Below are 25,240 nucleotides of genomic sequence, written 5' to 3' on the forward strand. Positions count from 1 at the left end.
GAGACAACATGAACAGGGAAGGGGCAGCATGAGCAGGAGACACAGAATCCAAAGCAGGCTCCAGGTTCTGAGCTGTCAGCACAGAGCCCAACGCAGGGCTCAAACTTGCAAACTGCGAGGTCATGACCTGAGGTGAGTCAGATGCTTAACCTACTGAGCCACCCAGGTGCCCCAAGAAACTCTTAAATAAATCATTTGTCTCCCCAGGATTAATACAAACTCCATGGGAGATTGTGTCCATTGCTCAGTTATTCCCAAAGCCTAGCTTTTAATGCATTTATATATTAAATGGAGTTCAGATCCACACTTTCCAAAATACTATACCAAACATGTGTAGGTCTTCCTTCCTGTTGTCTCCAATGACTAGAAAAGTCTCTTTGACCTTCTTAGATGCTCTGCAAATCCTAGATCAATTGGAATACTAGCACTCACTAGGAAGAACTTAAGAAGTTATATTCTCTGATCTACATTAATCTATAATACATAACTATTCTTTATAACTTAAACTAAGAATTCTCAGAAACTTAACATAGTGATGTTAATCATGTCTTTAAACCACAGTATTGTGGGATCTATCACTTTCATGGTGTTGCTTGGCAAGCCTTATGTATGAGAGAATATATTGCTTCATCATTTTAGACTTATAAATCATAACTCTATTTTGAATTATTTGGGTTTCATTACATAACTGTCTCTTTTTCTCCTACCCATTAGGTCAGCGACCCAGTTGCAGCTAATTTGGTCTCAATACCCAGATGTTCCTTTTCTCCAAAAAGGAGCTTTGACTATCGGATGGGTCCATGAGTTTTGAGGAAGAAACTGATGTGATCTTTTCTGAATGTGAAGGCCCTTCTATATCTAAGGTACAATTTAGAATTATGTTCATAGTTAGTATATGTAAGTCCACAATCTCTAGCCTAATGGTAGCAAATAAATGGCCCTTGTAACAATGCGACATCATTCTCTTTCCCAACTTAAGACAAACATGTTAATCGTGTTCTCCCTGTCCTGCTGAAACCCCCAAATCTCCAAGTGGCTACTACTAGCTATCAGAATTGTCATAAGCAATGAAACCTGATACTGTTTATGATTTAAAATACCACAGAAGCTGCATGCATGAGTGTGCTACCATTGGCCAGGAATCCTAAATTTTATCATCTGTTGGTAAAATCTTAGTATGAAGTTAGGCACAAGGATATCACTTTCAGTAATCTTAAAAATTCCTCATTTCTTCAGGATAAGTAATCTATTGTTAAAAACTTTGAGAGAGTAATGCTGTCCTCTATCTCAATAACTTTTTTATATTTCAGTTTTATTAGGAAGTTCCTGGAGCACCTTATATTCATCATCTGATGTATTGGCTGTTCCTGACAAAATCTGGAAAGTGTCTCCTTCAGGTCTTTATGATCTTTTCCATTCTTCAACACTTGCAATCACTAGCTTTGCATCTAAAAAAGAAAATCTAAATGCCAAACTCAGGAACACACTTTAGCACACAACTCTCATCTGATCTTTTTCCCCTATGGTCAACATGACATTAGACTTGCATATTTTCTTTCAGGTTCATTGATCTAACAGTGGACCCAGTTCAGCATTGCAACATTGAGAAGGTGTTCCTGTGTACAGAAACAGATGAATGTGTCCCCAAATATTCCAGGACATAAGTATGGCTGTGTGGCTGACTTACCCTCCATACTCTACAGGACCAATATCCTGGTGTGTGATTTTTGTATATTTATTAACATCTATTCTGTCAGTAATCTACTACCTTAGGGAAAAAGGGGCATAGCTAGCCAATTAGATATGCTGAGCCCAGTTTCATGAGCTTTATTTAATGGTGATTCTTGAAATAAAAAATTTACACTTTATTCAGAAAGTAATTTATGGACCATTTACTTTTGAATATTAGCATTTAAAAGCTAATTCCAAATATCTCCTGTCATCTTCTAAGATAAAGCTCATCCAGAGATCCAAGTCAGAAAACTTGGCAATGTGAATTTTAATACTCAGCCACAAGCCACAAGGAAGCACTTCCTTTAAGGGAATGGCCAGGATCTGATGTTTTCAGCCAGTCCTCTGCTGCCCTCTTTCAGGTATATATGTCCAGCAACTCACATTTCAACAGTAGCCTCCAATTTCCCTGTCCCTATCACTTCTCCTACTTTGTGAACTCCCTAAAGCAGATTTTTGTTTCCTTTAAAGGTGACAACTGGGAGATAGGGACATATCCACACAATTTACACTGTCTGAACAAGAGGGCATGCAAACAGCATTTGGAAAGAAGAGTTTGGAGTATCATCAGTCCATATTCTTCTTTGCTGGGGGCAAAACCTTGAAACAGTGGAAGAGCCAATCCTGAGTTCCTGACCCAATCTCAGGATAAAAATAGGAAAATTAATATTCAACATATCACCCTGAACAATTCTAAATAAGTGGTCTTCAAACTAGTTCCCAGATGACAAGGCTCATGAGAACAAATGGATGTGGAAACTATAAGTATGGATACTCAAAGCAGTACCATGTCCATTTTAGAGGGTGCATTTTGTCTCTTATTACTGTTTAACAGACACCTTTATATTAACATCCAGATAACATGGATTTTTTTTTTTTTTTTTTTTTTTTTAGATCAATGGACTTCCCTTCTTCTGAGACGTATGCCTCAGGTGAGAAACAACCCACCTGTAAGCAACTTTAACAGTAATCAGGCCATAACTCCATTATATAGTTATGGTGACTCCTCAGAAGTCCAAACTGTCGAATGAATTTTGAAGACCCTTCTCTGCCAAGTTGAGCTTGACCGTATCTGGGAAGCCGATCTGGTTGTCTGTACATCAACATGGGAAACTGCTTTTCTGACTTCAAACCAGAGTAACCATTTAAAAAGTGAGTCTGAAAAGAATATACAGCAGATATGCTGGGAATTACTTTTTTTGTTGTTAAAAACTGTCCTTCCTGTGAGAGGACCCAATCCATCCAAAATCATTGTCAGCAAGACTCGTTCTTTAACCACCAAACCAGTGCCTTGGATTCATTATAAGAATGAGGTTGCTCAGGTGTCATTCATTGAATTATCGACATGCTCAGCACTATTCTTTTAGTCTTATGACTAGATTAGTTTAAGACCAAGTCACAATCACAAGTCCAATAATTCCATTTAAAGGAAAGGGAAACGATAACCAACGGGTATATGGAGATGTACTAATACAGTATGTCTCAAACTGCAGTATGCCTGAACCTGATGGGTTTAAGACTTAAATTTCAGGGCCCCACCACAGAGATTCCAATTTAGTAGATTAGAATATGATCTGAGAATCTATTTTTAACAAGCTCCCGGCTGCTGCTACTGCTGCTGGTCCTCAGACCCTATACAGTGGGGTAAAACTCCACTCTCCTAACATATTTGAGATGTAATGACTTAAATGCTAGCATATTGAAACTCACCAGAGGGGCACCCGGTAAAATTATCTGCATCCCCCAAATTTAAGATAAAAGCCTTTTTTATAGTATTGAATGATTTTCCTCTCCTAAACTCAAAAAAAAAAAAAAAAATCCATGTTACCTTGATGTCATGTTAATATAAAGGTATTATTAAATGGCTATTGAGGTTTTGTTTTATTTTGCTTTGGCAAAATCTGTTTTACGGCAGTGGCTTTTCAAATTTTTCTGTGCATATGAATCACCTTTGAATATCTTACTAAAATGCAGAATCTAGTTCAGCCTGTCTGGCCTGAGGCTTTAGATTCTACACTTCTAACAAGCTCCTAGGCTCTGAAACCTTTACCTATTACTGTTAAGTCTGAAGATTACTGTGATATCAATTTTCAAAATACATCAGACTCAGGGTGATACTTTCCCCCCCCTCAGGTGAAACTTGCAATGCTGAGCGATGCCTGAGACTTAAGCAGAAAAGTGGTTTCAGGAAGAGAGTTGTACGTGGTGAGGACATTAGAATGCTACCCCAGCTGTTTCTGCAAATTTTACCAGTGATCAGTGACCACCCAATCTTAGGCATTGGGATGTGGCATAAAACTTGACTGCCATAAATCTTAAGTGTGGGGCCTATACACCAGTATTTTGGATCCAGATACAGCAGCCGTATCTCATTTTGTTGCACTTTGCAGATACTGTGGGGTTTTTTTTGTTTTGTTTTGTTTTTTTTTACAAATTGAAGGTTTGTATTTTAAACTTAATTATAATTGTTATGGCGACCTGGGATCTTTGATGTTACTGTAATTGTTTGGGGTTCCATAAACCATGACCCTGTAAGAGGGCAAAATTAATGGATAAATGTTACATGTGGTCTGACTGCTCCCTAACTTGGCTGTTCTGCACCTCTCTCCAGGCTTTCTTGTTAGGGACTCATGCAGCTGGTGACTCTCGGTTGAAACTGGTGCTCACCGACCATTCTGAAAATCCTAGGGCCCTTTGGAATAATGTTAAATGTACTCTGCCTGTGCTCTGTGCTCTATAAGTGGAAGAACAAAGCCTGGATGACAGTACATCTGTTTACAACATGGTTTACTGAATACTGATGAGACCTACTGCTCAGAAAAAAGTTCCTTTCAAAATATTACTACTTATTTGACAATGTTGAATGCATCTGGTCCACCCAAGAACTCTAACAGAGATAGACAAGATGCATATTATTTTCATGTCTAACACAGCATCGATTTTGCAGCCCATGGATCAAGGAGTTATTTCGACTTTCAAGTCTTTTAATTTAAGAAATGCACTTCATAAGGTTGGCATAGTGATTCCTCTTACTGATCTGGGCAAAGTACACTGAAAACCTTCTGGAAAGAATTCACCATTTTAGATGCCATTGAAAACATTCATGATTAATGGGAAGGGGTCAAAGTATCCACATGAACAGGAGTTGGGAAGAAGGTGATTAGAACCCTCTGGAATAATTTTTGAAGGGTGTCAAGACATAAGTGGAATCTAAAAATGTGACTAAACTGCTGCCATCTCCTAATAAAATCTCAACGGATGAGGAGTCGCCTCTTATGAACAAAGACAGTGGGGTTTCTTGAGACAATCTATCCCTGGTGAGGATGCTGTGAAGACTTGAAATGACAACAGACTTAGAAATATTCCATAAACTTAGTTGATGCACAGCAGCAGAGTTTAAGATGGACTCTAATTTTGAAAGAGGTTCTAATGTGGATAAAATGCTAACAGCACTGCCTGCTAATCTTTCATTGGACGGAGAGTTGATGTGGCAAACTTCATTATTATAAGAAATTGCCACAGCCATCCTGACCTTGAACTACCACCGCCACCAACATCAAAGCAAGACCCTCCACTAGCAAAAAGATTACAACTTGCTGAAAGCTTAGATGATAGCATTTTTAGCAACCACATATTAAGGCATGTGCGTTGCTTTTTTAAACACAATGCTATTATACTACATTGTAAATGTATGCACTAGGAAACCAAAATAGCCATTTGACTCACTTTACTACAACATTCACTTTATTGCAGTGGTCTGGAACTGAATCCCCAGTATCTCTGAGGTAGGCCTGTATACTGAAATAGGTTACACTATATTTATAAAAAGCTGCTCCTTCCTTGAAAATGGTCTTTGGGAATCAGGTCAACCATGTTCTATGAGCAAGTCCATCATTCCACACTTGATTCAACCTCTTCAAATCTTTTCAGCTTGAGACTGCCCACTGAATTGGCCCACTAAAACACTAACAGAAGTGTTAAGGGCTGGCAGCTCCTTAGGAAATTTTTAAATATTCCTTTTTTAAAATGGTAGAACTAAACCCATCTACCACTCTTTAGGACATGCAGATCTTTAAAATTCTGTATGTTTATAATTTTATATATAATCATATATATATATAAAATCTTCATAATTATTTTTGTAGTACTTAAAAAGTGTAATTCTACTTGACAAAGATTTGAAGCCACTAAATTGGTAAGTCAATTGGTGGGTAGATACCAAAAACTAGTCAATATATATTGCTGTTTGTCTTCTATCACACACAGTTTACTTCTTCCCATCCCTAACCCATTAGCACCAGATGCTATTAGGCTGTTTCTCTTCCTCTTGAAAACTGGTCTTTGGTGACTTTCAACAGTTACCTTTAGCCTTATATTTTTCTAAGTATTTCTTCAAAAATGAGGCTCCCACGCTTAATGGTGACTTGTTTCATGAAAAGAGCGATCATTCCTCAAATTTTGTGTACATAAGACCCAAAACTGTTTTCAGAACCCAAGGTTAAAATGAGGTCAATCTGGAGGGGAACACAAACTCAAATTACAGCCTGTCTTAGACACTGAATTTTGCTGGACACCAATAGCAACAATTCCACATTTTGGAAAAGTGAGCAGTATTAGTAATACTTTAAAAAATCAACACTGAAAAATCTCCATGTATGGGCAGATGACAAATGATAGGAATTTTAGAAGAAATCTAAAGGAAAGAGATAATGTCCTAAGGAAAAGTAAAAATCAAATGAGAAAATTGAAGAAATGGAAAGAAAAGACCACTTAAGGATTATAAAAGTTATATTTATTCACGATGCTACATTTATTGCATTCCCTTAGAAAAATGGAGAACTGTTTATGTACCCAATTTGCACATATAAAACTTTATACAAATTATGTGTAGCACATAAAGGCCTCTGGTACAGCTAAAATCCTGACACTACAATTTGGGTAAATCCTGCTTCAGGGTCTCCAGTTTATCAAGTCTGTTCAGAGAAAATAAACACTGGTATTATACTCAATCTTGCCATTCACACTTAGAAATTATTTTAAAATATAAAATTTTCACTCTAAAAACTCAAAAAAGGTAAACTGGAAGGGGACACACTTTGTTACCGATTTCAATTTAACAGTATGACAAATTCATACCTTATTTTGGCTGGGTCTTTTTAAAAAAAACTATCACCTTAGTTTTGACATTCTTTCTAAATTGTGGCTGCTTCAAGAAGGTAGTATGTCAAAACATTTACCAAACAGTAAAAATAATATTCCTTTTACAAAATGGTACAATAACACATTACAGAACCAGAAAATACTAAATGTCTTTGGCTATACAACTAAAAGGCCAGTCTTCCAACAGAATGGGGCATATTCACACCTCAGAACCAAGTACAGACACAAAGCATAACAGAAATATGCATAGAATTTAAGGATAATTTGTCTTGCCTTTTTTTTTTCCATTCTACCCATATAATAATCAAGGAGAATGCAATTTACATAATCTTCCCAGATGAGACTCCATATAGCACTACAAAGATACCCAAATTTCTGCAAAGGCAAAGTGAATGAAAACAATTACACAACTAAGACCAAAGGGACAAATGTTTGTTATCTGCAATTTTAGTTGTTTGCTTGTTTTTTTAAGCTTCTTTTTTTAAGCTTTGAGTGTAGAAATCATAGCTGATAAACAAAAAGTCACAATCTTCACAAATGAAACTATAATAGAAAAATAAATCAAATGAAACATTTATTAATAAATGAAGCCTGTTTTATTACTTCAAGTGTTAATGATAAAAAAAATTTCAGCACAGCTGTTGCATTTAAAAAAGTGAAACTACATACTATGTTTCTAGCTCAGTAAACAGATGAACCTGATGTCTTTGAATGACATAACAATTGAGCATTGTACAGTACATCTTATGAAGACCCGTAAATTAACGAACTACTGGTTTAAAGTTAGTGATTATGAAACAAATATGTATTCATAGTTTCAGCTTCTTTTTTCTTCCTCGACCATCAGGTGCTCCATCCATTTTACGTTTCTGTGTCTACAAATGAACAGAAGGATTGCTTTTCAGCACAAGACAATAAAGGTAAAACCTAGACTATTTTTACTTTATTAATAACTGCTACATAGTAATATGTATTTAGACTTTCTCACCTATTATAATCTTAATCCTCCAAATAGTCTTATCTACTCACTTTACTAACACAAATTTTATTGCTAATGAAATGATTTACAATAAGCAATAGTGAGTCAACACATCAAACCAGTATAACATGCCCTACCAAAAGAAAGCAGTACTACTTTATGAAGTTACATAAATACCAAGGACATTAGAGGCATTCATTTATTCATGACTTTGTAAATTATTAAATCTAAATAAAAATATGACATTTTTTTCCTCTTAAAATATCTGTATTCACATTGCTAAGATATCACTGGGACAATAAGCCAAATCTTGGAAGTTTACATATTCTAAAATTGTAACTTGTACTCCTCAATGTCAACTGTAAGCTCCTGGCATTCACAGGACATGCCTTCCTAGGTTTTCATGAATGCCCAAATTATGAACTACCATCCGATTCCCCACAGAATGCATAAAGCAGCTTATTTAAAAAAAAAAAAAAAAAAAGGACTAACACCTCAATGATAGCTAAGTAATGTTCAAATTCTTACAAAGAAAAGTCTTCTAAGAATGTTATTTACATATTCATGAATACTTACAGAAGGTTTTGGTCCTCTCTTCTTTTTCTCTGCCTTCTCTTTTTCTTCTAGTTCCATGTTTTCTCTTTCAATCAAGGTAATTAAGGTGTTACACCTCCTCTGGAGTTCCTGAATTGTAAAAATAAATTTATATGGTAAACATGTACTTTCCATTGTTTTCATGATACCCAAGTTATAAAGCTATAATGTTTTGGGGTGCCTGAGTGGCTCGAGTGTCCAACTCTTGATTTCAGCTCAGGGTCGGGCTCTATGCTTAGCATGGAACCTGCTTGAGATTCTTTCTCCCTCTCCCCCCACTCACACACACCCTAAAATAAAAAGAAAATTGTAATGTTTTAATGTAATATAAAATCATTTATACACCCCCCATAGATAAAATGTATAAAACAGACCTAACAGCAGCTGAATCACTCTTTAATTATATTTATAATGCATTTATAGTGCAACATTTCCCAAAGATACACAAGAGATGCCCTTAGTGAAAACCCTCCAGAGGTCAAACATGAAAAGACTGTGCACCATCCTCCATCTTAAAGAGTGACAACATAAATACGCTGAGAGAAATCTTACTATGAAAGATGTTTAAACTTTGCTTATCCTTGTATATCCCAAACCTAAAACTACAGAACATTTTTAGCATTATAAAACAAGATGGAAGTTAAAAGCTCAGAAGCAGTAAAATGCACAAAAAGAGGAATTAACTCACTGAAGCCCAACTTTCCTGAATAATAACTTTAGGAACTTGCTTATCAAAAACAGCTTTTTAAAATAATCCACACTCAACATCCAAATGGGCAGAGGCCTAAGTACAAGTTCTTTCTTTATAGAAATGTGTTCATTTATGGGAATGCAAGCTGGTGCAGCCGAAAACAGTATGGAGGTTCCTCAAAAAACTAAAAATAGAACTACCCTACGACCCAGCAGTTGCACTACTAGGCATTTATCCATGGGATACAAGTGTCCTGTTTTGAAGGGACACACACACCCCCATGTTTATAGCAGCACTATCAACAACAGCCAAAGTATGGAAAGAGCCCAAATGTCCATCAATGGATGAATGGATAAAGATGTGGTATATATGTATGTATATGTATACATACATACAATGGAGTATTACTCAGCAATCAAAAGGGATGAAATCTTGCCATTTGCAACCACGTGGATGGAACTGGAGGGTATTATGCTAAGTGAAATTAGAGAAAGACAAAAATCATATGACTTCACTCATATGAAGACTTTAAGAGACAAAACAAATGAACATAAGGGAAAGAAAAATATAAAAACAGGGAAGGGGGACAAAACAGAAGAGACTCATAAATATGGAGAACAAACAGGGTTACTACAGGGGTTGTGGGAGGGGGGCTAAATGGGTAAAGGGGCACTAGGGAATCTACTCTTGAAATCACTGTTGCACTATATGCTAATTTGGATGCAAATTTTAAAAAATAAAATTAAAAAAAATGTTCATTTAGAAAACCAAAATTTTCTGAACAATTCAAGTTTTAAATTATGATCATCACATTCAAAAGGTGGAACTGATGGTGATGCTTCCCATTTAGAACCTGACTAAAATTAATAATATCAAAAACCAGTGCTTATCAGACGTGGTGATGTTACAAGATATGTGATACTAAAGGATAGAACCAGGAAATTTTTTAAGTTATCCATGATAACAGTTTAATTTTTTTTAATGTTTATTCATTTTTGAAAGAGCACAAGCAGGGGTGGGGCAGAGAGAGAGGGGGACACAGAATCTGAAACAGGCTCCAGGCTCTGAGCTGTCAGCACAGAGCCTGACACGGGGCTTGAACTCACAAACCGCGAGATCATGACCGGAGCTGAAGTCAGATGCTCAACCGACTGAGCCACCCAGGCGCCCCTCCATAACAGCTTTTTAACTATAGATAACTGTTTTCTCATGATCTGATTTAACCTCTAATACTTACAATACTGTAACTAAAATGTACTCCAAAGATGGAATGAAACCACAATTTTACCTACTAAGCAATACTTACTCTGAATGGTTTGCTACATTACACAAAAAGGCCCAAGCACTCACCATTGCGGTTCTGGACTTCAAAAACCAGTCAAATCTGAACTGAGGAGAGTTGCGAATACACTGTCGTAATTCATCATAAACGTTTTCTTTGTCAAATCCAAGTTTGTGAAGCATGCAGATTAGAAAACGATCCTCTTCTTCAGTATAGTTTTTTCCTTTGTTAGTACCATACGATATTCTCAGCTGATGAAAAGGTGCTTTGTACCGTCCAATCTATCAAAGTTAAATTTTATATTATATAAATCCTGTATAATACATATTTCAAATCAGCATTAGTAAAATTAGCTAAAAATGTTATGTTCCAAATCAGAATTTTCTATCCAAAGCACCTCAACTATGTTATATAACCTTTGTTGTGAAACAACCTTATAGTCTTTATTATTCTAAAGAGAAATATAGGCTGAGACTTTCTGATACTATGTAGGAAAGAGCTAAATCATAGGGTTGCTGACCAAGATCCATCAACTGACGTACTAAGGTAAATTCTGTTGAGACTTCATTTGAATGTTGTTCTTTGAAGAAAATTTACATTTGAAACCATCATTTCATTTCCTTTTAAAAAGTTACTTTAACTCGCATATTCTCAGGGAGAAGTTATATTACTGACTGCCAGATTTAAAATTAATACACAAAGTACCTTCGTGTCAAGTGCTTTTTTGATACTAATTCTTCTTTGAATTCTTGCCTCTCCCCTTTCAATCTGAGCCATAATCTTCTCTATGTCCTGGAGTTCATTGCATCTTTCCCAGAATACAGCTGGTAAAAAAGTTGGGACAGATGGGACAGGTGGAAGAAGAGGGAAGATATAAATAATTTCTCACAAATGCTCTCATTTATTTAACTTGCTAAGGATTAAGAAATATTTCCATTTCTCTCGTATCTAATACTACAAACTAAATAAGTCAATTATTTAATTTTCTTAACTGTAAAAAAAGAAAAAAAAGAAAAAAAAAAAAGATGAGCTGGATGATTTAAGTATCTCCCAACCTTTAAATTTCTATTATTGAATCCTAAGCAGACTCATCACAGCACAACCAGACCTATTGATATGACAATCCAAGTGACTTCAGGAAACAGAGGCATATAATACTTGAGTCATTACAGAGAAAAATAAAATGAAAGCACAATTATTCAGTGTATTTAGTACCCTATTATTTTCTTGGCTATAGCCAGTTCACTAGGGTAAAAAATAAAAGTATCTTTTTTTTTTTTTTTAAAGAACATTTTCTAAATTGATTTTTTAAAAGACCTAACTTGATTTTTTAAAAACACAAAAAAACTAAACCTCCCCAATAGCTCTCCAAAGAACCTGAGAACATTCTTCTATCTATTAAAATAAGAAGAAAATTACCTGAATATTCAATAACTTCTTCTGGAGTTTTTCCTTCTACTTCTCTTGCAATATTTTCAATATCATCACGACCCCACTTCTCATTAGCTTTGATAAACTGGTTAAAATCTCTCTTATTCCAATTGGTAAATCCCTTCAAAGCAGCAGAAACAAAATATTAACACACACTGAACATGGAGAAGATGCTACTACACTTTTCTGTAACACTTAAGAAAAATTGGTAAACTTTCAACTACTCCTTGTTTTTAAGTTTTTAAAGTGGTAACTTTTCATACACACAGATGTGCATTTTTAGCAATATGTCATATTGCTTAGATAACCAAGCAATTAAATCTGAGTGGAAGAGAGTAAGGAATGCTGCATGCAAAGGTGACCTTTTTGCTGAGTGCTGAGGATTAGCAGGACTTTGCAAAAAGGAATGAAAAACATATAGCAAAGAGCAAAGACCTAACAAGTGGGAAAACAGAAGAAAAACAGAGCTTCAAAAGTAGGCCAGATACTGGCCTACAGTAAGGCCAGATTCTGAAAGACCCTGATTAAACCCTAACAGTTGTTAAGTAGAAACTTGTATTTGAGAATAGTAACTTAATACCAGTGTGGAAGATTCACAGGAAAAGGAAATGAGAATACTGAAAGAAAGGTGATCAAAAGGTTATCCACTCTACCAAGGCTGGTGCAAATCTCTCCTCTTCTAAACTACCTCAACAACTCATAACAATCAAAATGTAGCATGCTTTATCATCTCCAATTACTCCATTTTTTAAAGAAGACTTGTACTTTGTATACCCCAACACAACCTAAACACAGTACCTTACAAAATGATAGTTACTAAGTTTTATGTTGACTGAAGACTATACCTGTGTTAGAAGCTTCTCTTTTTCCTCTAACTCTTCATCATTAAGGGGTTCAGCTTCATCAATCTTAAGCTGTTCTTCTTTTTGTGCCTGTGCTGCATTTGGTAGGTCAGGATTTCGAGGCACCTAAAAAAAAAATAATAATCCAACCATGAAAAAAAATACTGCTATATACCATTTGTTAAAAACAAACCAGATTAGTTATGAACAAAGTGTTACTCCCATTACCTTGTACCCAATAGTTTTTCTGTAATACAGAATTTCTTTTTCCAATAATTCAAATAAACGCGGAGGAAAGAACTGGAAATCCTGAACGTTAGGTTGTTTCGGAGGTCGAGGAGCCTAAAGACAAAAACATTGTTCATTTAAAAAACCTGTTTTAATTAATGGTAACCTTCCTGTTTCCATACACCGTGACAGCCAATTCTCTAAGCAACTGATCGATTATTAACATTGAACATTAATCAAATTTTTTATTTTTTTTTTAATTTTACTTTTTATTTTTAAAAGTTTACATCCAAATTAGTTAGCATACAGTGCAACGATTTCAGTAGATTCCTTAGTGCCCCTTACCCATTTAGCCTATCCCCCCTTCCACAACCCCTCCCGTAACCCTCAGTTTGTTCTCCACATTTATGAGTCTCTTCTGTTTTGTCCCTCTCCCTGTTTTTGCATTATTTTTGTTTCCCTTCCCTTACATTCATCTATTTTGTCTCTTAAAGTCCTCATATGAATGAAGTCATATGATATTTGTCTTTCTCTGACTAATTTCACTTAGCATAATACCCTCCAGTTCCATCCATGTAGTTGCAAATGGCAAGATTTCATTCTTTTTGATTGCCGGGTAATACTCCATTGTATATATATACACCACACCTTCTTTATCCATTCATCCATCGATGGACATTTGGGCTCTTTCCAAACTGGCTATTGTTGATAGTGCTGCTATAAACATGGGGGTGCATGTATCCCTTCGAAAGAGCACACCTATATCCCTTGGATAAATGCCTAGTAGTGCAACTGCTGGGTCATAGAGTAGTTCTATTTTTAGAACATTAATCAAATTTTAAATGCATACATTCACAACTAATTTTTAGAAGATTTTTTAACAAAAACTGAAGGAAATACACTGTAAGAAGTGACAAAAATACCTAATTCTCAATCTGATTTTACTGCAAGAATATAAGAAAAAAATTACATTTCCGGTATTTTTAAATGTTTTATTGCTCTGTCAACTCACCTTGGGTGCTTTAGGTTCACTGACACGAAGAGCTTCCCTAAAATAGGCATCAACAGCATAGTTGGCTTTTCTTTCTCGTTTTGGTGGTTCAATCCACTCTGTGAATGCTATCTAGTATATGGGAAATAATTCATATTACCTATTTTTATTATATACAGTCACAAATCTTATACGAATGCAACTCTTACTGTGTACATTACAACTCTTGTTTGTAATGGAAAGACATTCGTAAAATGCTGGACTATAAGCTCTAGGAGAATAGGAACTATGCTACTTTGCTCAAAACTATGTAATCAATACATGGGACGGTGTCCAGTAAATAACATATATACATAGTAAGTACCTCTTGATCAAATGAAGAACATTCTATCGGGTAGGGGGAAAAATATTACAGAATGTGCTATAACCCAAACTAGGAGAAAAATATAGGTGTGTACTTAGCCCAGAAAACATTCAGAGGATATACAGGCCTAAATGTTAACAGAAAAAACAGTGAGTAGAATTCTTTTTTTCTTCCAACCTGTAGGTATTTTTAAATTTCTCTACAATAAAAACAAGTATTGTTTAAGGAATTAGGAAGTTTTTCCCTTTAATTACCAGCTAATTTTGTTAAAAAAAAAAATCTAGTAAGGTTGTGACAAATTTCTTTGCCAATTATTTTAATTTTCAAAGATTCCAAACTATAATCACCCCATATTTCAACTATAATAGTATATACAGTAAGCCTCATTAAATTTTTAAAACATTTCAGAGATTACTAACTGAAAATAATTTAGATGTGAATATACAGAAATGACTGCTTTGAGACAAATTTACAAGGCATTACACCTAACACTTAAAATTTCAAGTTTCAAGTAAAAGTGTTCAAGTAACCAAAATGTCTTTCAAAATTACCTTTTGTTTTTCTCTATAATCCTCTCCTTCAAAGTTATAAACACTCGACTCTGTATCCATTGTGAAGTTTCTAAGGGAGCTTTCACCCATCTTGGAGAGCTTTTCATTCATCTCTGCAGTCTAGGGAAAAAAACAGATTAGAGACAAAAAAAAAAAAAAATCCAGAAGAATTGTAGTCAAAATTAGGCTTCACAGTACACAAAAGCTTCTTTTTATGGTTCACATTAACAAGTACTTCCTCAAACAGTTCTGATTTAAAACAGTTTATATATTAAAAACATTATCACATTTAGGGGTGGCTGAGTGGCTCAACTGGTTAAGGGTCTGACTCTTGATTTCGGCTCAGGTCGTGATCTCAGTTTGTGAGTTCAAGCCCCGTGTCCAGCTCTGTGCTGACAGCGTGGAGCCTACTTGGAATTCTCTCTCCCTCTCTCTGCCCCTCCCCTGCTTGTGCATCTCTCTCTCAAAATAAATAACTTAAAAAAATAAAAACATTGTCATTTAATCTGTACCTCACCTTCTTTGCACCTCTTTCCAAAATACCATCAATATCCTCATCTGTAATCTCACTTTCCTTTGAAGCAAATACATGTGTTGCCCCATGTCTAATCATTTGAAGCATTTCATCTTTCCCAATTTTGTTCAGATTCTGATCCACAAGCCTTCCTGGAAATAAAAAACAAAAACAAACAAAACACATGTTATATAATGTTAAACAAACTATATTTTACTGGAAACTTGGTATTTTAAATGTTAGATGTAATACCATGTATTCTGCCTCAAGCATCAATCATTTCTGTTTATTCATTTCTGATAATTTTCATTTTCACATAAACAATGCCAAATTCGTAGTTGCAAGCTTTGAAATATTCTAAAGTTTATCTATTACATAATGAAGCCTACTGTATACCATCTCAATAAAATACATTCTTACATGGGCTGAATAAAAGCAATTTGGGATTTTTGAAAATCAAATTAGCAAGGTTTTTAAGTTTCAACAGATGAGATTATAAACACAAGAAATTTCTGATAAGCAGAAAAGCATTAATATTAACTCCCCAATCAGCTTTTTCTACCTAGAAAAGTAAAAAAAAAACAAAACAAAAAGGGAAGTACTAAAAAACTTTTACATTGCCAAACTTTATCTAAGGTCTGAAACATACATCAATTTCTGAAAATTTCCTAATTTTAAGAACTGAAACTCTTTAAAAGTATTTTTTGATTGTAGAACAAATTCAACATAAGAAAATTAAGATCTTCAGTTGGTAGGAATCTGGCCAATACTGTAACTGTATTAAAAAATGCAGGCATCAAAACAAAACAAGCCAAAATACAAAAAATTACTTTCACCCAGAAGGGCCATTCACATACAACATACAAGCGTCAAGTTTTGTATTCCAATCAACTTGTAATAAGTGAATAAAGATCCAAGTTGTTCTCTCAGATCTTAAATGCTTATGTATCATGGCTTTGGATCCCTAACAGAATGCACAAACATCTATGAGTTACAAAGTTAGGATAGGATAGACCTACAGAACTTGTTTCTTTGGACTGAAAGCTATCTCACTATCAAAATGTTCTTAGCCTTATTAAAACTACTTCCCTATTGGACAGGGGGGAGCTATTCAGACATAAAGTATTCTATGGTTTCTTATATTTTTAATTATGTTCCTTACTCCACGAGACAGTAATACAAAAGTATACACCTGAGGCTTACTGTTTGACTAATTCCTGTAAAGCTATTAGCACAAAATGTGCTCCAAAATCTGACACCCTCCTCCACAATAAACCCAACTAAGTAAAAAACTCAAACAGCTTTTCTGAGCTGACTGTCAACTAATTTTTAATATTTTTTAAAAAGTGTTTCAAAGATGAGAATTGAAAACAACACAAGGCAGATGTTTTTCTAAAAACATGGATGAAGAATGTGAGGGGGAAGAAAAGAACTAGCCATTACATTACCCATGAGAAAACTCACTGTTGGGCAGGCCCCAGAGACTTTCATAATTAAACACTTCACTCTAATAATTAATATAGTTCTTGGTCCTCGACGAGTCACCTCCTAGCTATACGAATGGTAAACTAGTGACCTGCCTCTACTTATGCCAACCTCAAGCTGGCATGAAGACTACAGGAAGTAATGGATGCAATTTAGCACCTTGCTTGGCACAAAGTAAGCACATGATAGTAATTATTAATAAAAACAATTAATAAACCATCATTTATTGCCACATATGCAGAGACATGACTAACACTATGGCTGGCATTAATGGGATATCAAAGAAATGTAACAGTCCCTTACTCACATGAAAATTAAAAGCTGGTTGACAAAACGAAGACAGGTAACATGGAATCATCAGTGAGCAGTATTAACCAGTGTATCTCTGGGCTTTATAGACAGATAAAAAGTACATGCTCATAATGCAAATTTGAGAAGGAAAGAAACCAATGTGATTCCAAGGTTAATGAGGTTTTCCCCCCTATTTTTCCGTGTTACACATCCCATCACCAACCTTACTGTGATATAGCTCCATGAAAATGTAAATGTCTTCCTTAAAAGCTAATCTGGCACAAGAACTTCACTCTCTTCAATCAACCCAAAATAAAATCCCACTCTTACCCTCTAGTCCTATTTACATTAATGTAATAAACATTACATTGTAACATTATATCACCCACCCTCTCACTAAATTATAAACTCTATGGAAGTAAACACACTTGTTGCTTTCATTCACCACTGTATTCTCAGCAATAAGAACAATGCCTGGCATCTGGTGGCTGTTCAGTAAATAGTTGGCAGACTAGAAAAAAGAATAACATCAGATTCTTTGAGTTTCATTTGTATTTCTTCATTTTACCCCAGAGTAATTAATAGAGTGCTTATTAGTACATGTAAATCATACTCACCACAGCTCTATTTAATGTGTACCACACTAAATGCTGGGTTTTTTATATGCATTATCCCCTTTAATCCTTAATAGTCCTAAACAGTATTGCCATTATCCCCATCTAACAGATGAGAAAATAGGCTCAGATGTATAAAAAAACTGCTGACAAAGTCAACATGCAAACTTCAACCTTCCTGAGCCCAAACCAATCTTAATAAAACTAAAGCTCACTTTTCTCTGGAATATAAATACCGTCCAGGCTGCTAGCTTGATTCCATAGGTGCTCAATAACAAGAACCTCCTAAAAAATCTAGGAAGCAAATGTGTCAATCCAACTTGGTAAATTTTTCAAAGTTCTAAGGCTCACCTTGTTGAATGACTATTGAATCCAGTCTGAGTTTCATCTCAGCACGTTCCACTATTCTTTCTTCCACAGTATTATCAGTTATAAAGCGGAACACTCGGACTGTCTTGGTTTGTCCAATTCTATGTGCCCGGTCCTAGGTAAATTACTATGTTACTTTGAATACAGTTAAAAATTCACATAAATAACATTTGATTATGTACACTGGCAAATAAAATATTCTCAAGAATGAAACAGTTTTTAAGGTAACAAAACTACTCTAAAAATAGATTTCTATTTCTATTAATATTTTTTAGATTCTCAAAGATTCTCCATTTCAATAAGATTAATTGGTTATCTCACAAGGGAAACTTTTAAGAGGTATGGAATACATCAGATGCTAAATCTGTGAGAAACTACCTGGTTACTTTTACTAGGTTATAATGACATAAAATTCACGTCTCTAGCTAAAACAGAAAAAATTGTAATTTTTAGGTTGGATAATAAAAATCTTTCCTAAATCTATTTTTATGTTTACATTCAAATTGCCTTTCCACCTAAATCATATATAAATTTTCACTGCTTAATTAGGAAAAGAAGTAACATGAATAAAAGAACTCCACAACAATATAACCCAATTAACTACATATAAGTAGTCAAATTAAATTCCATTTCTGTTTAACTCCTGTTAAGTTCAACAAACACATTTTTATAAAACATCCCTTATTTCTAATTGATCAACATTCCCCATCTACCCCTATAAATAGTATAGGATAAAAGCAACCAACATGAGTTATGGTCAACAACATTATGGGTCATTAATGGTACCAAACTTAAGATTCGTAAGTTTTCATATTTATCTACAAATCACAAATTTTCTCAACCTAAAAATGATCTTCCTGATCTAGCCAAAGTACTCCCACACTCCCAAACAGGGAGGTTTGTAGCTCACCAAACCTGTTTCCCTTTCCCCCCAAGGCACAACTATACTATCATTTATCAATTCTCTTGCAACCCAGTTATGCTATGTGATTGAGTGCTGGCCAATGAATGTGGGAACACTTTCAGGTCTGACTCAGAAAAAATTTCCTAGGGAATCCTCAGCTCTCTGTCATACCCCTTCTGTCATCAGTATATACAGGATATAGCTGGACTCCAAGGTCCTAAGATATGGCAAAGCTATAAAGACGGAAATATCCTGCTTTAGATGAAAGATCTATAAAATACCCTCACTGAATTATTAAGACAGAGAAAAATAAAATGCTACTGGGTTTAAATCACTGACAGTTTAGACTATTATCTTGCGCCAATGAAAATGTTAAGCATAGAACATCTCTTACCATAGCCTGGAGATCTACTTGGGGATTCCAATCTGAATCATACAAAATTACTACATCAGCAGTAGCAAGATTAATGCCAAGACCACCAGCACGTGTACTTAACATGAAAACAAACTTTGTGCTGTTTGGTTCATTGTACGCATTGATGGACTCCTATAGATATAAAATAAAACGAATGTCAGGAAATTGTTTTATCTGATTATTTTTCATCTTCCCTCCTTGGGTTTTACTTACTTGTCTCTCATCATGGGGTGTCTGCCCATCCAATCTACAGTACTCATAATTTCTCCACATGCAATAATCTTCCAAAATATCCAATACCCTTGTCATCTGACTGAAGATTAGTACTCGTGAACCTGTTAGCAAACAGAATATCCTAGTTTCAGAAGCTTCAAAAGTAAAAAAAAATTATTTAAAAATTTAAGGCTAACCAAAACTAAGACTAACCAATTACCCCCCCTTAATTCCAAGTTACCTAGTTGGTCATAAGAAGAAAACTACACATTATTTATTTATTTACCCAAGTCAGTCATTTCCACATTTTTCCCATTGTGGCACAAATGAAAAAGGAGAAAATCTGTACAACACACTAAAGTAAACAGAAAAGGGTTATCTGTTCTGGCATGGGAGGTCTTGCCATCCCAAGGCTGAGAGAACCATTCTTTTTATTCCACATACATTTAAAAATAACTTTCCATCACCACCACTGTAATTCTCCCACATGATGGCCCCAAACATCCCCTAACACATTCAAAACCATCTCCTTGTGGTTCTAAAGACCCAAATCCAGATCAAAAGACTAGAATATAAATGTGGCCTCACATCTACATTGGTCATCCTTCACTTATGCCATGATTCAAGTTATCCAACTGCCTTCCATTTTTTCAGCCAGCTGCACAATGCCTTCAGTGAAATGTATGAAGATCAAGGGATCATTATAAAAAATGATTATAAAATTATCTTGTTCTGGAAGCTGACGCCAATAATCTGCTGTTGTCTCACCTTCTTACACCTGAAATACTAAGGATGTTCAGTAGGCCCCCATTTTTCTTACAGGGTTTAATACAGCTTGCATTAATATCTGAGTATTCCTACCAAGTTCTTGCTATTTCTCTCCACCAATTCAATCCTTTAATTACTACTTAGCTTTCAAAGAGAGCATTTTTAGAAAATACGTTTCCACAAAAAGGTATAAAAGCAGTAAGAAAAAAGCAAACCAATTCACTGACAACTCTTAGAAGGTTTTTGATAGTCAATATCCTAAAGGAGACTGGTACAAAAATCATTCTTATCAAAACAAACCAAGAAACACAAATTGAAAAATTTGAAATTTCTATTATTTCACATTACAGAATAATTTGTGTACGAAATGCTTTGATGTCTAGGGCTTCCTTCAAAATAATCTAGGAGAAAAGCAGATATGTATAAACAAGTTTTGCCATAAGTTTGTAATTGTTGCAGCTGGCATCATACTAAATTTGTTCTATAGTCATGTATTTTAAACACATCTCTACACATATACTACAGACATACTCATTTTCATATAAAAAGTCAACATGTTATAAACAAAACTGCTTTGGGTCCATGCACATATTTAATAATTTATAATTTATTGTTTAACTTGTTTAAACAATTATATTTTTAATTAAAATTAATTTAATTTAATAATTTATTATTTAATAATTATGTAAATACCCATATAAATAATTGAACAATACCATGAACACAACACTGTCTACCAAAGTATCTGGGACCTGTATAAGGTGGAAAGCGTATTCGTGGCATTTTATAACAAAAAGCTGATATATGCAGGAAAGCATCCATAAAATAAGAACTCTCTCCCAAAGTCCAGGAGTATAACTGCCCTAACTACTGATCACTAAGAAGATTTATAAGCCTAAAATTAGGGGGTAGAAGTGAAGCTCAGATAATGGATAGAAATTTGTAACTGTCCCACACTTCAACTTTACAAGTACCAGATTAGTAATTTCAAATTGTAGTGGTCCCTCATTTTACATTAGAAATTTTAAAACAGTTTTCATCACTTCTCAATTTGATACTAAGTACATAGATACCTTGTTCTTTTAATTTAGGGAGCAGCTTGTCTAACACCACCATTTTGCCACTGTTGGTAACTAGATGCATATCTGTTGTATAAGGTGGACCAGGTTCAGCTCCATCAAAGAGATATGGATGATTACAGCATTTCCTCAACTGCATCAGAATGTTCAATAACCTCATTTTGTCCATCTTCCCTGCAGAGTTTAGTATATCTATATCCTTCATTAATATCCGAGTATACCTATTGAGAAGAAAAACATTTTAAAAGGGCTCAAGTTTTCCCTGACCAGTCCCTGTTAGATACTTAATTCCCTCCCCCACCTCAACCCAAAAATATCTGTAAAGAACCAATCAACTTCTAAGATGTGGTTAGGAGTTTACCATCGATTATAACATCTTTCTTTTTTCTTGTTTTTCTTTATTGCCCCCACTGTTCCAATGTTCACTTAGGCTTTGGGCCTTGAGGTCCAAAACAGTATGTCTCCTTGGGATGAATTAAAAGAAGCAGTATGACACAACATTAACTAATCAAAACTAACACTTAAGCTTTAAATGTAATTTTAATTCGTAGTCTTTTCCTAATGGAAGAGTACCACTATTCAATGTAACTAGTTTAGAATTTGGGTAAGAATGTGAGGATCTGGGGAGGGGGAAAGAATCATGTCAGGGTAAGGCATGATGATGAGAAAAAAATGAATACAATGTGATTTAAATATAAACAGAAGTACATGGGGGGAGAAGGAGATATGAGGGCAGTAAAGCTATAGCCATATATGTATTGTAAAAAGCCTTGAATGCATATCAAGAACTTAAACATCCTGCAGGTAAGAGTAATCTGTCTAAATACCAAAGTTTCAAGACCTTGAATCCTCTGAGCAAAATAATTTCAATAACCTAAAGCCATCTATGCTTAACAATTCCAATTACGAGGCAGAAAATATTCATGGTAGACCTTTCCATCACATTTCTGACTGATACAAAGTTCACCAAAGTTTTTAACTAAAAAAAAGACTTCTCTTCCCTTAACATGGACTCAATGTTGTAGTTATTTTAGAGCCACAGAAGACAAAGCCTAATAGCTCTGAACCTTATAAAAGCCTTCCAAAAGTTTTGAGGACATTTAGGATGGACTACCTTCCACAGTAGTTACCTCTTTCCCAGATAATGTGCCCATTTCTTACATTCTATCTTTTCTGTCCTTTTATCAACAACTCCAGCCCTTTGCAAATACTTATCAAGTACAGAACTAAATACACTTGAAATATACCATAACCAGTAAAGAAAAGGGCGCTGTTTATTTCCCTCCTTTGAACACTATACTTATATTAATATATGCTAAGATAATAATGTCTTTTTTTTTTTTTTACAGCCACTTCACTTTGTAGATTCATGGTGGCCTATCTATAAAAAAAATTTTTTTAAATATTAAGTTAGTGGTTTATAGCCTTTTGGATTTCATACACACATAAAACCTAAGAAAAGAGAAAACTTACAAGGTTTTCAACATTTTTATTACGCCCTAGAGAGATGTTTAAAAATAGCTACCATGTATTACCACCATAAATTCACAAAAGGCCATTTTATCCTGCCTAAAATAACACATCAACTCAGAATGGAGTCTTATAAATTAAACATATGTAGCTTTACAATTTAAAAGAAAGCACCTGAATTTTCTATCTCTACAATCTCCAACTTCATCAGAGATTAGCACTAATCCACAATCCAGTATTTGTGAACCACCAAGTTAACTATATGCCTACATCTGTGCCATCAGTTTCTTTTTAAAAAATCCAAGTAGAAGGGTTTATATATATACCCCTGTTTAGTTAAATGCGAAGTTTAATCCTTGGATTCATGAACCTCCCACTCTGATTCTGTCAGCTACTAGTTTCAAGTCTTTGTATTGTAAATTTGATTAGCAAGTCCTAAGTCATATGACCAGAAAACTCTTCAGTCTGAGTTCAGAGAGCAAACAGGAATTCCTTGAAGACACAATTAGGAAAACAAGGTACAAACAAGTTAGTGAAGAATCAATAGTGATTTCAAAATGTCTAAGAACACATACCATTCCCTTTGCATTTTGCTGAGACCCACATAGATTTTTACTTCCTTCTTTGGAGGCAAACTCTTTTCAACGTCAGCTTTAATTCGACGAAGGAGGAATGGACGCAAAACCTTTCAGATCAAAAAGAAATGGAGGTGACCTTACTTATAAGTATTATTTCAGGATCTCAAGATTGTTTATTACATGGAAATTTATCTATTTTTTAGGACTTCTCCCTTCTAAATATGTAATTTCTTATTACCAAATTCCTAAAGGGTAATACAAGATCATTACTCATTCAACACATACAATGAATATATACTTGCCATATTGTCACAAAATACTGAAAACATTTAAGTATTGATGCTTTCAATAGTCACTGACTTTCAGGTTTAAAACTAGTCATAGTATTCCCTTATCTGTGTATTAACCACAGTCTGGAAGCAGATGATCCTCCTCCTAACGTATCATAAGGTCAGTAGTAGCCTAACCCTATAGCACAATGCCTAATGTCCTTCATTTCACTTCATCTCATCATGTAGGCATTTTTATCATCTTATCACAACAGTACAGTAAGGTATTTTGAGAGACCATATGTATACAACTTATGTTACAGAATATTTACAATTATCCTATTTTATAATTACTGCTGTTAATCTCTTACCTTGACTAATTTATGAATTGAACTATCACAGGCATGTATGTATAAAAAAAAACCCGTATGTATGGGGTTTGGTACTATCTGTGGTTTCAGGCATCCACTGGGAATCTTGGTACATATCACCTGCAGACAAGAGGTGGTGGGGAAGGAGGGGGAGGGACGGGACGGGACAGGACTACTGTACTTGCAGGTAGTTTGTCCAATAGTACTTAAAGCTACGCTCACATTTAAATGTTTTTATGGTTACAGTTTTTAAGTTTACCACCATTTTGGTGGGTGGGCAGATGGGTGAAATAGATGATGGGGATTAAGGAGCACACTTATGATAAGCACTGGTGATGTACTGAATTGTTGGATCACTATACTGTACACCCAAAACTAATATAACACTGTATGGTACACTATACTATACCATTAAAATAAAAACTTGGTAAAAAAAATTTTACTACCCTATTTTTTACAGAAGTAGACCATACATAAAGTACACAAATCATGACTATACAATTGAATAAATTTTAATCAAGTAAACATACCCATGTAACCAACTACCACCTAGATAAAAATAGAATACTGCAGCAATCCCTCTTACAACCATCCCAGTCACTATTCTTTTTTGTCCCCAAGGGTAAACAATAATCTTATTAGTTTTGCCTGTTATTTTTAACTTTACCCATATATATATACAGTATATCTGTATTTGTATACATTTTATCTCATTTCTTTTATTCAGCATGTTTGTAAACCTACCCAGTTATATTGTATGTAGTTCATTTTCATGAAATTTAAAACATCTACAAAACTAAAGATTTTTTATTTTTATCTTCCTATGTTCTATTTATACTAGCCTATAAAAATATGTAACAAATTAAAAACTGGTGAAAGAATCAGCAACACTTCTCTAATATCATCATGTAAGGAAGCTAGTATAGTCTTAGCTGACAGCCAGCACCAACTGCCAGACATGTTAGTGAAGACCTTCAGCCCCACTGGCCCTTTTCTAGAATTGTCCAGGTAAACGCAGCTGGACAAATCCAGGTAAAGCCAGCAAAGAAACCACTC

General features: G+C 34.8%; 1 protein-coding gene and 1 long non-coding RNA gene across 5 annotated transcripts in view; one reads left to right on the forward strand and one right to left on the reverse strand.

Moving 5' to 3' along the window:
* Positions 1-697: 697 nt before the first annotated feature.
* Positions 698-7,003, forward strand: LOC123384925. 2 transcript variants are annotated; one of them, XR_006596722.1, is made up of 5 exons: positions 698-863; positions 1,562-1,716; positions 1,952-2,093; positions 2,626-2,883; positions 4,343-7,003. It is a non-coding gene; the product is annotated as an uncharacterized LOC123384925 (long non-coding RNA). The 2 variants fall into 2 exon arrangements; XR_006596723.1 differs by lacking the exon at positions 698-863 and adding an exon at positions 880-1,397.
* The window catches only part of SMARCA5 (SWI/SNF related, matrix associated, actin dependent regulator of chromatin, subfamily a, member 5), a 37,939-nt gene continuing 19,200 nt past the window's right edge, over positions 6,502-25,240 (reverse strand). For all 3 annotated transcript variants that reach the window (XM_045055814.1, XM_003984979.6, XM_045055815.1), the window contains 15 exons: positions 23,542-23,651; positions 21,491-21,717; positions 19,650-19,771; positions 19,416-19,568; positions 18,100-18,232; positions 15,362-15,510; positions 14,845-14,964; positions 13,951-14,061; positions 12,939-13,052; positions 12,714-12,836; positions 11,857-11,989; positions 11,143-11,261; positions 10,506-10,718; positions 8,447-8,554; positions 6,502-7,766 (listed from right to left, as the gene is read on the reverse strand). In XM_045055814.1, the coding sequence (XP_044911749.1) occupies positions 7,701-7,766; positions 8,447-8,554; positions 10,506-10,718; positions 11,143-11,261; positions 11,857-11,989; positions 12,714-12,836; positions 12,939-13,052; positions 13,951-14,061; positions 14,845-14,964; positions 15,362-15,510; positions 18,100-18,232; positions 19,416-19,568; positions 19,650-19,771; positions 21,491-21,717; positions 23,542-23,651 (2,001 nt within the window). In that variant the 3' untranslated portion in view covers positions 6,502-7,700. The remainder of the gene's footprint in view (positions 7,767-8,446; positions 8,555-10,505; positions 10,719-11,142; positions 11,262-11,856; positions 11,990-12,713; positions 12,837-12,938; positions 13,053-13,950; positions 14,062-14,844; positions 14,965-15,361; positions 15,511-18,099; positions 18,233-19,415; positions 19,569-19,649; positions 19,772-21,490; positions 21,718-23,541; positions 23,652-25,240) is intronic.

The sequence above is a fragment of the Felis catus genome, chromosome B1, assembly GCF_018350175.1.
Source record: "Felis catus isolate Fca126 chromosome B1, F.catus_Fca126_mat1.0, whole genome shotgun sequence".
NCBI lineage: Eukaryota > Metazoa > Chordata > Mammalia > Carnivora > Felidae > Felis > Felis catus.